At 44.6% G+C, this 16342-nt stretch overlaps 1 protein-coding gene across 3 annotated transcripts in view; it reads left to right on the top strand.

The window, feature by feature from the left end:
• Positions 1 to 16342, top strand: part of COL19A1 (collagen type XIX alpha 1 chain) — a 622544-nt gene that overhangs the window by 564231 nt on the left and 41971 nt on the right. For all 3 annotated transcript variants that reach the window (XM_075598080.1, XM_075598081.1, XM_075598082.1), the window contains exon 46: positions 16238 to 16273. In XM_075598080.1, coding sequence (XP_075454195.1) covers positions 16238 to 16273 — 36 coding nt within the window. The remainder of the gene's footprint in view (positions 1 to 16237; positions 16274 to 16342) is intronic.

Below are 16342 nucleotides of genomic sequence, written 5' to 3'. Positions count from 1 at the left end.
TACCATTACTATTATTGACTATTATGTGATCAGATAGGTGGGAAACTCATAAGGAGACCAGCAGACATGGGTGGCGTACAAGGTCCCCATCCAAACCCAGGACACATAATTAAATATTACTTTGTGACGGTACTCTATGTTCATGCGAGAAATAATCTTGCTACAAAACTACAACATTTTTACAAAACATCTCCCTGAATCAACCCATTTAACGAGATGGATTGAAAAACAATAGACATTCATAAAACATGAAACATTATATAAAATATGGCCTCATAACAAGGCCAGTTAACATGTACAAACATATTGGTGACTGTTGAGCCACCAGAGCACAATAATTATCAACCAACATTGTGGGAATGTTATTCCTGACAAGGTTGAAGCACAAATCTTATCTAGAGCAGTTACTTTTGTCAACCTTCGAATAAGACATTCTTTTGCAAGGCAAAAAATTCCTCTGTCGGAACACCGGAATTTCTTTTCATGATGTTGGATGTACATAAGTTTTTTGTTTTTTTTTAGTGTAGCTGTGTCCTCTCTTACCCCCAGTGCAGGGGAGGAGGGCAGCTGCGGTGTATGGAAGCGGCGGAGCTCTGCGGCGTACCCGGCAAGCAGGGGCCACCATCTTCTAGTTCACGCATGCGCAATTGCAGCCGTACACATGCGCAGAGAGGTGAAAAGTTGCTGCAGCCTTTTTAGGTTTGTGCATGCGCAGTGGTCTTTGTGCATGCATAGTCCCCAGAGTTGCAGCGGCCATCTTAGGAAAGGCGCCGCAAGGGACTACATGTCTCAGGAGCCTGAGGGATATGCAGGTAGAATGTTGACACAGTTTAGCAGTTACAGGCAGTTGCTGGAGTTGCTGAAGTTGCTGGCAGTTACTGGCAGTTATTGGCAGTTGGAAGAAGGAGAGAACTGTTGAGGTAGTGTCCAGGGAGCAGTGCTCCCCTGGACTAGGACAAGGTTTGTCCTTTAGGTCCCAGATAGGTCCTAAGTCGCCTTATTGATTGTGGCTGTTACAGGGAAGACCCCAGACAGGGACGCTACCCTTTAGCCTTATAATGTCAGGTGTAGCACCAGCGGGTTACATTTGGAGGTGCTGCTTGGATTCATCCCTGGGATGCTCAATCTAAATTAAGACATTCAGATCAAAATAGGGAACATGTCCCTACTGTCCCACCAGAGTGTCCACAAGTGGGCCCTACAACGTCAAGCATCTCCTTACCATGTGGTTGCAATTAGTCAAGTGCCAGTATTCCTACCCTTGCCTGATTTCCGCGATGGGAGTCCGCTTATATACCCCAAACTGAGCTTCAGAATGGAGTCCACTAGTGCCACCCCTAGCGTGGAAGAGTATCAGGTGCCCACATCAGTCCCTCCTCCAGGGAGCTACATGAGAGGGAAAAGACCCTTGAAGACGCACACTACTCTACTAATATCCAAAAATAAATACATTTTATTATATAAACAAAAGAACTGTAAACACGGCGAATTTAAAAACCAAATTGAGCGCTATGCAATCAGTTAAACCTCTCAGAGAGTAGAAGATGTGTACTCTATAATCATAAAGTGTACAATCTCTGTGGGTGTATGAAGATTCCTGCTGAATTCTCATACTATGTGAAGAAATGTGTGTGTAGTGAGGTATCCTGATAAATCACCTACATCATAACCACTGTTGAAGATGTGTATGCATCAATGACAACAGACTTAGAAAAATACAAGTAAGTATCACTGCCTATCCCAGAGTAGAGCACAATACTGCACACATGTTGATATCATACAGTATATTTTATTTCATGACGGTACTTCATATAGATATACAAAATATCTCCACTGATCAATGGTATACAGTGAGCTCCGTCCGTGGTGAAACGTGGTGATCTACTAATTGGTATCACAATGGTAACTAAGAATTGGGGTTAATGAGATAAAACGGACCATATCATAAGTCAATTGTCAAATATCATATGTCAATGTTTATCCATATACATTTATAAGATGTGGACTGTATTTATCCCTTGATAGAATCTCTGCCATAGGTACTGTACAGTTTAGTAGTGATATTATTCACTCCATTTGATATATGGGCTATTCCATTGTGATTCATAATTGCATCATTTCATATTTTTTTAGAAAGATAATTAATTTTACATGACAGTACCTTTGCGGTATATAATCCTCAGAGCTATTTGTTAATTTATTCGCTTCAGGACTTCTTGTATTACAGTTCCTCCAGGACTTATGATATGGTCCGTTTTATCTCATTAACCCCAATTCTTAGTTACCATTGTGATACCAATTAGTAGATCAAGTTCCTATTAGTGTGAGTGTCCCATCCAGCTGGTTTAAGGGGTTGCCACACAACTATTTGTGTATATATACCCATGCGTCCACCCCCTCTCCATTACCCTTTGACAAAGTTGCCCGTGTGTGATGAAACGCGTCAGGGAGCGTCATCACGCAAACGTACGGACATTACATCATCACATGTGCGCAGGAACAGGCCGGTTCGTGCGTTCAACATCACGGAGGCCATCCAGCAAGGACATTTTCTGGGATTCCAGCACGACTTCGTTGATACTTTCTTCACGCCCTACATCCTGATGATCACGGTTCCTCACCTCTAAGAGACTGATGGACGTTTGATCGTAGTAAAGATACTGGATGGTGGTGATATTATCACGAAACGCTTTTATTACTTGTACCCTTGTGAGTGTATTTTTCCCCCCCTCCCCCTTCCCATCATTAAACATACAGTTTTATACTATGGGGCGTGCGCTCTCTCCTCTCTCTTCTCTACAGATTTCCTAGGATGTGGTTTATCCTTTTGAGAGCAGCCGGAGACCCCCTTCACCTACGTCATCACTACAATTGATGAACATTTTATAAGGACTGGTTTACACTTTATTTTCTTTTTTTCTTTTTGCATTTATGTATTGTGTTATTTTTAGGTCGTTATAGTAATTATTCTCTATTATTGTTTCAAGCACAGACACTTATATATTTATCACGGTATTAGACACAATATTATATAACTTTTAACACCTTTTTCAGGCGCTGCGTTTTTCTTGTTTTGTTAGTCTCATATATATATATATATATATATGTGTGTGTTATATTGAAGTCTGTCTCAAATAGTGGTTACCTCATTAGGTCCACATCAAAATTTAGATTGCTGAGATATTGTTATCAGCTAAAGAGACATGAATTCTACATGTAGATGCTGTTGTCAAATACTAAAGACTCCTGATATCATGGTGTATGTGGTACATGAGTCTAACAGCCTGATGTACACTGAACAGCACAGAGGAGAAGCTGCCACAGACCTGCACCAGTATCCAGACGAATCGCCTATTCACTCATGTCATGAGCTGTCTCAACTAGTGGCTGCCTATAATGGCCCACAACACATTTTAGCTTCCTAGTAGATATGGTCAAAGCAGATGTACGAAATCTTCAAACTTATAGCAAACTGAATCCGCCGCCTCAGTCGCGCTCATGATGCACTCATGATGTCACCCGACGCGCGTTTCATTCCATGAACGGAACTTCTTCAGGGGTGGGAGGTACTCTGCAGGAGCCGGAGATATATACTTGCTGGTTACCATGACAATCACGCGAGCACAGGTGAGTAAATATTGATTCGTCTCGCGCGATCTCCTGGACCAGTCAGGAACAAGGTAAACACAACAACCGGCTCAATGCATGTACTGGTAGGTAAAATGTCAAGCAAAGAAAATGCCTGCATGTAATAAAATAATTATAAAACCACCAGATGTCCTTTTATTATTGTATTCACAATCCAGGGGGAGCATGAAGGGAAATAAAACAAAACAATCTAAGTGCAGACAATTTAATAAAGTGAATATGCTCTGTAGAATTCTTGGCTCCTATGTGCAGCTTACTCATAGGATTTCAGTAAAAAACGGGCAACAAGAGACAGCTTAGATAACAGGAAGAACGGCAGGCTTAGGAGTGGTGTTATTCTCCAATCACAGCGAGATGAGGGAACATGTGAAAAAGAAATATACCCATAGTGCAGACCAATAGTAAAACGTAATTTTATAATGGTACTAAAAATGCACACTTACACTGGCGACACACTTTATTCGAGCTCGGCTAGTCCCACGAATTCGGGTATACCCGGGTGTATTGAGGTTTGTGACTGTTTTCTGCCCGAGTGCATTGAGGTATTTTCCAGGCAGGGATTGAAGCATTTTATTCCCGCTGGCTGCAATACTGCACAGTATATATATATATACTGCATTACAATTCATGAATTTATGCCATCTGGTAGACACGCGAAGCATTGCAGCCTATTAAATCCTAATCATTATCATTTAACAGATCAGCCGCCCATCAGCCAGGCATGAACCCAGGCTGGGAAGGCAAATGCAATGGGGCTTGTCAGAGGTGAGGAGCGGCGCATTCCAGGTATCTGCCAGGTACATACTGGGTATTTGCTCGAATAAAGTGTGTCGCAGCAGTACAATAAAAAAGTTAAAAAACGCATGAATCACCAATTGTGATATAGGAAAGGATATCACGCATCTGATTGGCGAAACGCGTTGAGTGAGAGCTGCCCAGAGGAGGAGAGATGAGGTGCCAGTGACTGTCAATCCAAAAGCCGAAACCGGAAGTGACGCGACGAACCGGAAATGACGTGACGCCCCAGGGAGTCACCGGGAAGCAGAGAGCTGACCGCAGAGGCGTCTTACCACTTGATCGATCGCTAAACGGAGGCGGGGGGTGAGCCAGGCACATATCGACTTTCCTATATCACAATTGGTGATTCATGTTGTTTTTTAACGTTTTTTATTGTAAGTGTGCATTTTTAGTACCATTATAAAATTACGTTTTACTATTGGTCTGCACTATGGGTATATTTCTTTTTCACATGTACCCTCATCTCGCTGTGATTGGAGAATAATACCACTCCTAAGCCTGCCGTTCTTCCAGTTATATAAGCTGTCTCTTTTTGCCGTTACTTACTGAAATCCTATGAGTTGGCTGCACATAGGAGCCAAGAATTCTACAGAGCATATTCACTTTATTATATTGTCTGCACTTAGATTGTTTTGTTTTATTTCCCTTCATGCTCCCCCTGGATTGCGAATACATTTCCACGACTTGGGGACCAGAGAAAACAGACCCTACCAGAAGGGTTTGAGCAAGGGGGTTATAATTCCTATATATAATTTTTTTCACTTATTTGCACCATTATTATTCACTGTTCACTATTGAGTTATTTATTATCACTATATTTTAAGTGGTCACTAATAGTGTTAGCGCCTGTTTTTTCACCGTCACACAGCACTCTTTTCTTGTTGTATACATGACTGTATACACAGAGTATAGAAATGCAATTACAAAACCAGGGAGCCCTAGCCGGGGCGAAGCTGGCAGTCGGCAGTCTGGACGAAGCCACCGCAGTACCAGCAGTTCAGATGGAGCTCAGTTACTCACGGGAGTCCTGCAGCAACTGACTGAGAAAATAAGTCAGCTGGCCCCGGTACAACCCTATCGCAAGTTGAAAGCCTTCTCGGTGGTACGGCCCACACCACTGGGCGAAGAGGCGTTTGAAGAGTGGCGAGACCATGTGGTGCAAGTACTGCCAGATTGGATGTGCACGGACGCTGTCAAGAAACAGAGAATCATGGAATGTCTATGCCCCCCAGCTGCCAATATCGTATGAGTATATTGTGAGTGCCATGAAGAGGCTAAAGACGACCCCATTGCGTTGCTGGCCCAGTTCCATGCTCTCAAGCAAAAGGAGGGGGAACACTAATCCGATTTCCTTTGACGGCTGCAGCTGACTCTGTAGACCATGATTAACAAGAAAGTAATCAGCACGGCCGAGCTGGACGATTACCGAACCAGGCAATTTTTGCGGGGAGCATCGCTCACACACCCTCGTGGCCAGAATATGCTGTAAACTCTCCACCACAAACCCTCCCAACTTTGAGGACCTAATGGACTAAATACAAAAGCAGGAGGCCATCTTGCGGTTTCAGACCCCAAGTTGTCCTGTGAATCCTCCAAAGGAGAGAGTCATGCGACTCCAGCAAAGTAGTCCCGCAAAGAAGAGACCAAAGGGGCGCCGGCCCAGAAGTCCAAGGAGACAGAAAGTGCCGAGGATAATCCTCCTCCAAGGGCGCCTGTCTCCGCATCCAAGATGCCTCAGAGAGCGACCCCTACCTCAAGTGCCGGTGCAATCCAAAGCCACCGCTGCTGTACTGTGATCAGGAAGGTCACTTTGCAAAGGATTGCCCGAAGTCAAGGACCCCCACTCCAGGAGCTATGGCCTTCATGGTTCAAATGATAGTTCCGCCCTTCATGTTCTTGGAGAGCACCCCAATGCCCAGCCCCGAAGAGGCACCCCAAACAGATGCCTACAGCAGAGTAGGTCCAGCGGCTATCATACGAGTCCTAGCGGAAGGGATATATGCCTGAGCACTGCTTGACACGGGGTCACAGGTGACCATCATTTATCGTCCCTTCTATGTCTCGCATCTGAAAACTCCTGCCTATGCAGTCAGCGGAGAAGATGAAACTATGGAGCCTCAGCAATGAAGACTACCCCATTGATGGTGTGATTCAAGTAAGGTTGGACATACCGCAACTGAACACCAAAAATACCCACCCCATGGAAGTGGAGGCTTTAATATGTCCCGAGTCCTGTGAGCACCCAAGCACCAATGCAGATGTGGTGCAGGCTCTAATCCAAACTTATCTGCAAGAGGCGGGTGAATTACCCCTATCTTCCCTACGAATCCACCCAGTTTTCAAAGAGGAGTGCTACAGGATCTCCGCCCAAGACGGATTCGGACAATTCTTCATTCTAGAGAAGGGGTTGACTGAGATTCCACCAGGGGGAGTGAAGCGCATGGCTGTGGTACTAGCTACCTGGCACGGGACGATGCCAACTAGTATTTCTCCCTAGAGACTACACCCGAAGAGGACGCCAAAAGGGGGTTCCAGGTGTTACTAGAACTGAAGGAGTGGAAGACTACCCTTCCAAATAGCTTCAAAGTGGCGATACAGAATGGTTCGCCTCACCCCATACAGTTTGATGTCGGTCAAGCACTGGGTCAGATGTACCCAGTTACGTCCGTGGAATGCCTGGACTATGTGTACGCCGCTACTGTGCAAGAAGAGCCAGCCATACCACAGTTTGACTTTTGGGAATCAACCCTGCCTGCAGACTGGAAGAAGCGGTAACGTATCAAATTGGAGGAGCGCCGGGAAGTATTCAGCGAAATGGATGTGGGTTGCAGCAAGAACGCCCAGCATACGATCCGGCTGAATGACGCCACGCCAATTCCGGGAGTGCTCCAGACGCATCACTCCCAGAGGATGTGAGAGAAGTCCTGGAGGGGATGGGGATGGCGGGCATCATAACAGAGTCCCATAGCCTCTATGCCTCCCCGATCGTGGTAGTACGTAAGAAGAATGGGTCAGTCCGTCTTTGCATAGACTACCGGACCCTGAACCATCGTACAGTACTGGATTAGTACACTTTGCTGAGGATAGAAGAAATCCTTAATGCCTTGTCAGGAAGCCAGTGGTTCAGCATGCTGGACCTGAGATCTGGGTACTATCAGGTACCTATGAGCTCCGAAGACCAGAAGAGGATGGCGTTTATCTGTCCCCTCAGGTTCTATCAGTTCACCCGGCAATTGTGGGGCTCCCGCGACCTTCCAAAGACTAATGCAGAAGGCCATCGGGATATGAATCCCCGGGAATGCCTAGTCTACCTGGACGACATCATCATGTTCGGTAAGACTCTAGAAGAGCACGAGGAATGCCTCCTGAAGGTACTAGACAGACAGTAAAGAAGGCCTGAAGTTGTCCCTGAACAAATGCCGGTTCTGCCACATGTCAGTCACCTACGTGGGTCATATAGTGTCCACATACAAAGTGGCTACCGACCCTGCTAAGGTTGAAGCTGTGGTGAACTGGCCCAGACTAGATAACATGATGTAACTGCGGTTCTGAGGATACTACTGCCGCTTCGTAGAAGGCTACTCCAGCAAAGCCTAGGTCCTCAACAATCTCCTGAAAATCTACTTAGAGGAACCTCGGCAGAAGGCTGCATCCCCACGGACACCCTACGGAGACAAGTGGATGTCCACCTGCAAAAATCAGCTCAAGAAAAGCCTCAGGGAAGCAGGCGTCTTGGCTTATGCTGACCCTGAGAAGCCGTATATTCTGCCCATGGATGCCAGTTTCAATGGGCTAGGAGCTGTACTGCATCAAAAGTACCATGCTGGTCTCCGCCCAGTGGCGTATCTGAACCGAAGCTTGACACCATCTGAGCAGAACTACCCAGTCCACAAACTGGAGTTTCTCACACTCAAGTGGGCAGTAGTCGACAAGCTCCACGATTACATATACGGAGTGGCCTTTGAGGTCCTGACAGACAACAACCCGCTGACCTATATTCTGACCTCCACCAAATTAGCTTCACTGTCAAACTATAAATTCACACTCAAGTACAAACCAGGGCCCTTAAACATCAGGGCCGATGCCTGTCCTGCTGCCTGGACAGAGTACCACACTAGACAACGGCCTGTGGGGAAAAATCCCTGGATCTGAGATTCAGGCAATGTGCTCGACTGCCACCATAGTGGAAGAAGGTGGCATTCTCTGAGCTAAGAGTAGCCAACTCGCTGGGATGCCAGTCCAAGGCACTCCCTGACACCTACTGCCACCCCGAAGGCATGTATGTCACCCAAAACACTATCATGCGATGGAAAGAATTGATAGAACACCAGATGTGTGATCCAGTGGCTAGAGTTATACGCCAGGCCATCCAACAAAACAAACCCTCATTGGTGAAGTGTGCTCCCACCAGCACAGTCGCCGTCATAATGAGGGAATGGAACAAATTCCACATAGCGCATGGTCTCATAGGAGACAGTTAGTTTTACCCAGAAGCCTGTGGTGCCCTGTCCTTCTGTCCCTGCACGATGACCACGGACACCTGGGTGTAGAAAAGACCTTTGGACTAGTGAGATACCGCTTCTTCTGGCCCAAAATTAGTCTGTAGAGTGCCGTTGTTGGAAGTGCCTGCGATATATCCAGCAGAAGACACTGCCCACACGCGCAGCCCCAATGGGCCATCTAAAGAGCTCTGGTCCCATGGACCTAGTCTGCATGAACGTTCTATGTATAGAGGCAGACTCAAAAGGGCATCGGGAACATCCTGGTAGTGACGATCACTACACCCGGTACGCCCAAGCATTTCCGGCAAAAGGTCAGAAAGCCCTCACAGTCGCCAAAGTACTTTGGGAGAAGTATTTCATCCACTATGGGTTGCAGAATCAGATGCACTCCGATCAAGGGAGAGATTTCGAGAGCAAGCTGATCAAGGAACTCAAGTTGCTCAACATCCAGAACTCTCGGACCACTCCATACCATCCAGAGGTAGATGCTTTGCCAGAGAGGTTCAACCGAACCCTGCATGACATGCTAGGCACCCTAAAGGGCTCCCAGAAAGCCGAACGGAGCAAGCACGTTGAATCACTAGTGCATACGTACAACTGCACCCGGCATGAATCCATGGGATTCACACCATACTTTATGATGTTCGGGCTAGGGGCACGATTACCTGTGGACATCCGTATGCGGGTATCTACCCATGAGGTACCAAATATGGCTCACTACAAATATGTGAAGTGCCTCCTGGACAGCCTGCACTGCGTATATCAGTTAGTGGAAAAAGCCACAGCCCAGCTGAACACGTGTAATAAGCGAAGGTATGATCACAAGGTCCGCTATTGGGAACTTCGGCCCTGAGACGCCGTTCTCTGACAAAACCTATGGATTCCCGGTAAACACAAGCTAGCCGATCGATTGAGAGACGGGCCCATTGAAGTAGCGTCCCAAATGCCAGGCCTCCCTGTTTACCGTATCCGAGACGCGGATGGCAGAGTAAAGGTCTGCCACTGAAATCACTTGCTGCCTATTCCTCAAGTGGGGGAAAGTAACCCAAATCCAGAGACCGTAGTAACGGTCAGCGAGCCAGAGGTGACCGAACCAAATCAGGATCCTATGGAAGAAACCTCCGCTAGTTTAAATGGAGACTGGTGGGCACCTCCCAAAAGAGCAACGGGTGATGGGTCGTGCCACAAGTACCCTCACCAGTAGCTTCAACAAGCCGTCCCCTTGACCCAAGATGCCCATGCTTTGTTCCCTAAAGAGACATTGTAGAGACTGGTTAACCCCTTATGAGTGGGACAGGGCCTCAAGCCCACAATAGCCTCTGCATTTTCATTATATAACTTCTGTGTGTATACGATGTTCCCAAGTGGGAACGCTGGATTCTCCACCAGGGGTAGGATGTAGTCTTGTTCCCTCTTAATTCCAGTGCCGGGGAGGGGGATGGCTGTGGTTTATGGGAGTGGTGGAGCTCTGCGGTGTACCTGGCAAGCGGGGGCAGCCATTTTGTAGTTCATGCATGCGCAATTGCAGCCGTACGCATGTGCAGAGAGGCGAGAAGTTGCGGGGGCCATTTTAGGTTCAAGCATGCACAGTGAAGTCTTTGCACATGCACAGTCCCCAGAGTTGTGGCGGCCATCTTATGAAAGGCTCCGCAAGGAACTACGTGTCCCAGGAGCCTAAGGGACATGCAGGTGTAATGTTGACTCAGTTTAGCAGTTACAGGCAGTTGCTGGAGTTCCTGGCAGTTGGAAGAAGTGGAGAACCATTGAGGTAGTGTCCCGGGAGCAGTGCTCTCCTGGACTAGGACTAGGTTTGTCCCTTAGGTTCCAGCTAGGTTCTAAGTCCCCTTTTAGATTGTGGCTCCTATAGGGAAGACCCCATACAGGGACGCTACCCTTTAGCTTTATAGTGTCAGGTGTATAGCAAGAAACTAGGGCTGAGATGTAGGGAGGGGTAGAAGAGTGTATAGTCTTAATAGAAAGGAGGAGCATTTTCTAAGTAATACTGTATTTGATAGAAAGCCAGGAGAGGGATTTAATCAGGAGAGATGCTCAGACAGCTATAGGAGAGTACGTGATTCTAGCAGCAGCCTTTAGGATAGATTGTAGGGAAAATGCAATATTGGAAAGGAAGCTCCTGCTCAGCTAGCTAGATGTGCATGTAAAGAATGTCAAGGTGCATGCAGGTAAGTATACTGGTAGGAGGGCACAAAGGGCAAGCTCTGTAAATTTGCACACATGATGTGAATAAATTAAAACTTAATTTTATTGATATTCCGCTAAAATAAAGGCACAGAATCAACAAACGAAACACACTTAATAAAATAGTCCTGGCTTGGTCTGAGCTGAAGACACTGATATATTAACACTGGACCTTGGTGTATTGGTAACAGCTAAATAGTTCAGGGTACAGTTGTAATCTAAGAAATATTATTACATGGATCAACATTTCAAATAGGCAACACACTTTTCAAGATAAAATACAGGTGCACAAATTGCACACAAACAGTGTAGATGGAAGTGGGATTAATTTTAATCAGCATTACCCCAGTTATGCAGCCATAACACTGATAAATTGCCCCCTTATTGTTCTTGAAAAAATGTCTAAGATAGCTTCCCTCCATGAGGAAATGAGATTCATCTTCATGGGCCCCCTGGGTCTCTAAAGCAGCACCTCCCAATCACAGGGCAGGTGAACTTTCACATCTCCTTCACTAGACACTTGGCTTGTAGCCCAGTTTTTTCTTGTACTCTCCTTTTGATCCCATCTGACATCCTGTCAGATGGGACTAGGCTACATCACCTATTTCCTGTCTTCTCTCTGTGGGGACATGATGTTGTGCTGTGCATTTACACAGAAAATCTCAATGAAGGCATCACATCATAGTGCTCATCTGAAACAGACACATTGGTTTTATTTGATGCTAAACACAGGGAACGTTGTGCAAACCAACTGTGCCGGCAAAATATTACATTTGTTAGTCCATCATCTTATAGCTATCAGTTATTAAAACATAACAGGGTTTTTTTGTATTCAGTGTATTTGTTAAAAAGCATTGTTATCAATGTTTGTGGAATGTAAGATTATCCACGATGTTCTGTATTTTACCAACACTCCCCATTGAACAATAAGTCAAGTAGGTTCATCTCTTTTTGTACAACTAAGCTCTGATCACATCAATAAATGACAAATATATTTTCAGGGACAAAATGTGCAGATAGTTCATTGTTTCCAGGTGCCTTCCCTATGCTTTAAAACATATCTGCTTTTGTTTTATTTTACCCCAACAACGTACTGGATCTGTCGATATTTTTCTGCTTATGATGCTAGATGGATCAGTGGTGCATTGCTTTGTAAAGTGTTTGTGGGAGTTAATTCAGTGCCAACTTAGGCCAAGTCCCCGCTGGCGCTGAGCGCGCTCATGCTTGGAGAGTGCTCCAAGCATGAGCGCCGGGTGTCCTGCATCTCCGCTCGCGCGGGTGGGGGAGTCATTGCGGGTAGTTGAGCGAGCGGGAAGGTTCGATTTTTTTGTTTACCTAAGCGCCGAGCGTGGGTGAGCGTGTGTCCGCGCACAGCGTGAGAGGGGACTTACATATATCTATATATGTAAGTAACCACCGCAAGCGCCGCCCGCTCAACGCTAGCGGGGACGCAGCCTTAGATATCAAAGGAACAGAGACGTGAAACAATAACATGGTAGTATGTGTACTGTAGGTTGTGTATTTGTATGTCCTATTTATATAAACGAGAAGCATCTCGAAGGTAGGTTTAACTATATAGTAAATTCTGCAGCTGCAAATTACAGAGAGCTTAACGTTGGTGTGATGAAGTCACTGGCACTTAACTATTGAAAGCTATAAAACTCAGGGACCTTACATTTCTTATTTAGCCCACAAGCGTATCAATTGATGATTTAATAGGAGAAAGTTGCAATGAACTTTGATTCCACGGTCTTCTAGCTTTGCAGACATTCTCTTTATAGCTTTAAAATTTGTGAACAAATGTATAACATATCCAATGCTACCATCTAGTGGCTCTATATGTATATAGAATCACTTCATTGTTATATAATGCAACATTCATTTGTTTTTCCCAAAGCAAGATTCCATATTCCTTTGCACATAGAACAGTCTCACAGACGGGTTTCAGTAGTCTGTGTCCATCTTTCAGAATAGTGCCATGGTGTTTCCACTCAAACTCTATATAACAAAATATGGCAATTCTCTCATGCTTATACGGTATATTGCCCTGTATTAATGGGGGAAATGCGTCAAAGTAAAGAGAGTGTGATTCGAAGTTTATTTTGCATTGACACTGCTCCATTTTCTGTTTGCATTAGCTTCAAATGTCGGAAAGTGTTTCTTTCATTTGATGCAGACATTAGCAAGCAAAGCTTATGCCCCCTCACACATGATGGATAATGTTAAGTTTGATTCAGTGGAGAGTCATCCAGGATGATATAGTGTAGAGACATTCTGAGACTTTGGTCTGTACAACAGATGCAAATTCGGGGGTTGAAAAGTAAATTTGTGTGTCATCAGCATAGAGGTGATATTTGAACCCAATAGATGTGATTAGGTCACCTAGACAGAGTGTGTACAGAGAAAAGAGAGGAGGTCCCAGGATAGACCCATGCGATACATCGACAGAGGATGAGGACGTGTTAGCAAATGAGTGCATCATGTAACTTCTCCTGTTAACACTCTATATCGCAAGCTGACGCATACAGAACAAAACGTGGGGAAACGACCTTAATACATTGACACAAGATGAAAATAGCGAAACTTTGCAAAGTTTGCTTGTAGTGTGATACATCACCCCAAATATTACAGCATCAGGAGCTTATTATTTTTGTAAAAGTATGTTAATACATATATTTAAAACTATTATTACAATTACTTTGCTTATTGGAGTTCAGTTGTCAGTTAGACAAGTGGCAATACAAATGCAAAACTTACTAAATTGCATAAGTTTTTTGGTTATGTGCATTTTCCTCTACTATTACCCCGAAATTTCGTTTTGTTGCTAATTTCAGAACACGAGTACAAAACTTCATGATATAGTGATACAATTGTAATCATCTCACCTTGGAATCATTCCTTAGTTCTGATGCTTTTACAGTGCTTTATTTTATGACACATCATTTTGAAGATACACTTCTCTGATATGGTATATTAGTTAGTGTAAATTAGAAATTCACAATATTTATGTTGTAGTGTTGAAACCACATCAAGGAAGCTGTTAGATTTGGAATCAGTAGTTTGTAAGCTACTTAAGTCGTGTTGAAAGGTATTAATGATGACACCATAAGAAAATGACATTTAGAATTAAAAACATATTAGTTATCATTAAAGCCAGGGGCATAGCTAAAGCCCGGGAAGCCCGATCAAAGCCTGGGGACCAGTGCTCTTGGGGGGCCTGTGGGAAGATGGTATGCGGTGGCAGCGTTAAAAAGAAGATGAGCCAGTAGAAGCATCAGCACTCTACACAGGCAGAGCAGGATGGCAGGGGAGGAGTGCCCTCTAACAGTCTGACCCAAAAGTCTTTCTTACTTCTGGTGTCTGCTGCTGCTACAGCGCAACTCCTAACTCCTCTACCAGCTGCCGCTCTTACCATCATCTCCTCCCGCCAAAGGTAGGCATGGGAGAGAGAGAGCTGAGGGGGAGAGAGCTAAGAGGGAGAGAGAGAGAGAGAGAGAGAGAGAGAGAGAGAGAGAGAGAGAGAGAGAGAGAGAGAGAGAGAGAGAGAGAGAGAGATGAGGGGGGAGAGAGAGAGACATGAGGGGGAGAGAGAGAGCTGAGGGGGAGAGAGCTAAGGGGAGAGAGCTAAGGGAGAGAGAGCTGAGGAGGAAAAAGAGTTGAGTGGGAGAGAGAGGGCTGAGGGGAAGAAAGAGAGCTGATGATGAGGGGGAATTGATTATGAGGGGGAGCTGATGATAAGGGGAATGCTGATGAGGGTGATGATGATGGGGAGAGCTGGTGATGGTGATGCGGGGTAGAGCTGGTGATGGTCATGATGATGAGGGCGGGAGATGGGGAGGGGGAGAGATGAGGAGGAGGAGGAGGAGGGATGATGAGGGGGATGAGGGGGAGAGATAATGATGATGGGAGAGAGGATCAGGAAGAGGATAGGGAAGAGGATTGGGTGGGAGAGTGGAGAAAGAAAGTAATATGTTCAGTTCTAGTGGATCCTACCACACATTTTTTCCAGTGTGTTGTAAGCTTCCAAAGTACTGAAATTGTACTGAAATTTTCAATACTCCAGTTGTCTTCTGGTATTTTCAAGTATTACATGGATTAGCAGGAGACACAAATGCTTCAAAGTTCAAAGGATTTGTAAAACAAACATGCTCACTATAGTAATAGTTTTCATTATTCTCAATTGATTCTGTACAAAGGCTTTTTTCAGTGATCGATATATTTAATTTAACAAGGAAGTTACAAGTTATCCCAGAAACGCAATGTGAAGAGAAAAATAACAGATGGTGTAGTAGAAAATATAGATTCCATAGATTCAAAGTGTTGAGTCAACAAGATATGCTCCTTTTAGATGTACAGTTCTCAAAGACTGTACCAATGCAGCCTTTGAAGGAAAGGCGTATGTGGTACCTGAAGCTCATACATAGCAGGGCTTATGATGCACACTATTGCCATGCTGGTGCAATACAATTATACAGTCTGTAGCACAAATTTCCACATTCTCTAATGGCATGACTCTAACTAGCCTTATCTGATTTGCTGATTTACACCATTTGCTGGTTTACACCGTTTAACGTATTTTTTGCAATCAAGATTTGAATTGATGTTTGATATAGAGACTTGATATATACTGTAGCTTTACACATTTCCTTAACTGCTCCAGATAACTGATGTCCAAATGTAGTGTTTTCTCATGCCAGTCCTGTGCTTCTGTACATGCCAACATGTGCCAGTCTGTGCAGAATTATTCAGTGTTCATGTTTTCTTTTGTCCACCAGTATACTCTACTGGAGGCTATTTATTAAAGTATACTGGTTGCAAATATGTAATAGCACTGACACAAACAAACAGCATGCAAAGAGTATGTTCTATTTGTTTGTTCTTTGATACATTTTTATTTTATTTGTTCAACCACGTTTGTACCAATTTTGCAACTTGAAGACTGTGATAAATAGCCCCTATAATCACCCTTATTGGGTGCACAGTGTGTGCTTCTTCAAACCTTGATGAAGAAGGAAAACTGATGATCTTGAAAACTCATGTGCAGCTCTGCTACGCAATTCAACTACTAAAATTCGATATATCATTTCTAGGGAAGAAACGGAAATGATGGATTACCAGGTTCACTGGTGAGTCATGTTTAATTTCATTGCTTGTACAAACTTCAGTGAACAAACAATAACATTTCTGTTTGCAAT

The sequence above is a fragment of the Ascaphus truei genome, chromosome 4 (genome assembly GCF_040206685.1).
Source record: "Ascaphus truei isolate aAscTru1 chromosome 4, aAscTru1.hap1, whole genome shotgun sequence".
Taxonomy (NCBI): domain Eukaryota; kingdom Metazoa; phylum Chordata; class Amphibia; order Anura; family Ascaphidae; genus Ascaphus; species Ascaphus truei.
Note: the sequence above shows the minus strand (reverse complement) of the source record. Positions and strands in the feature narration are given on the sequence as shown.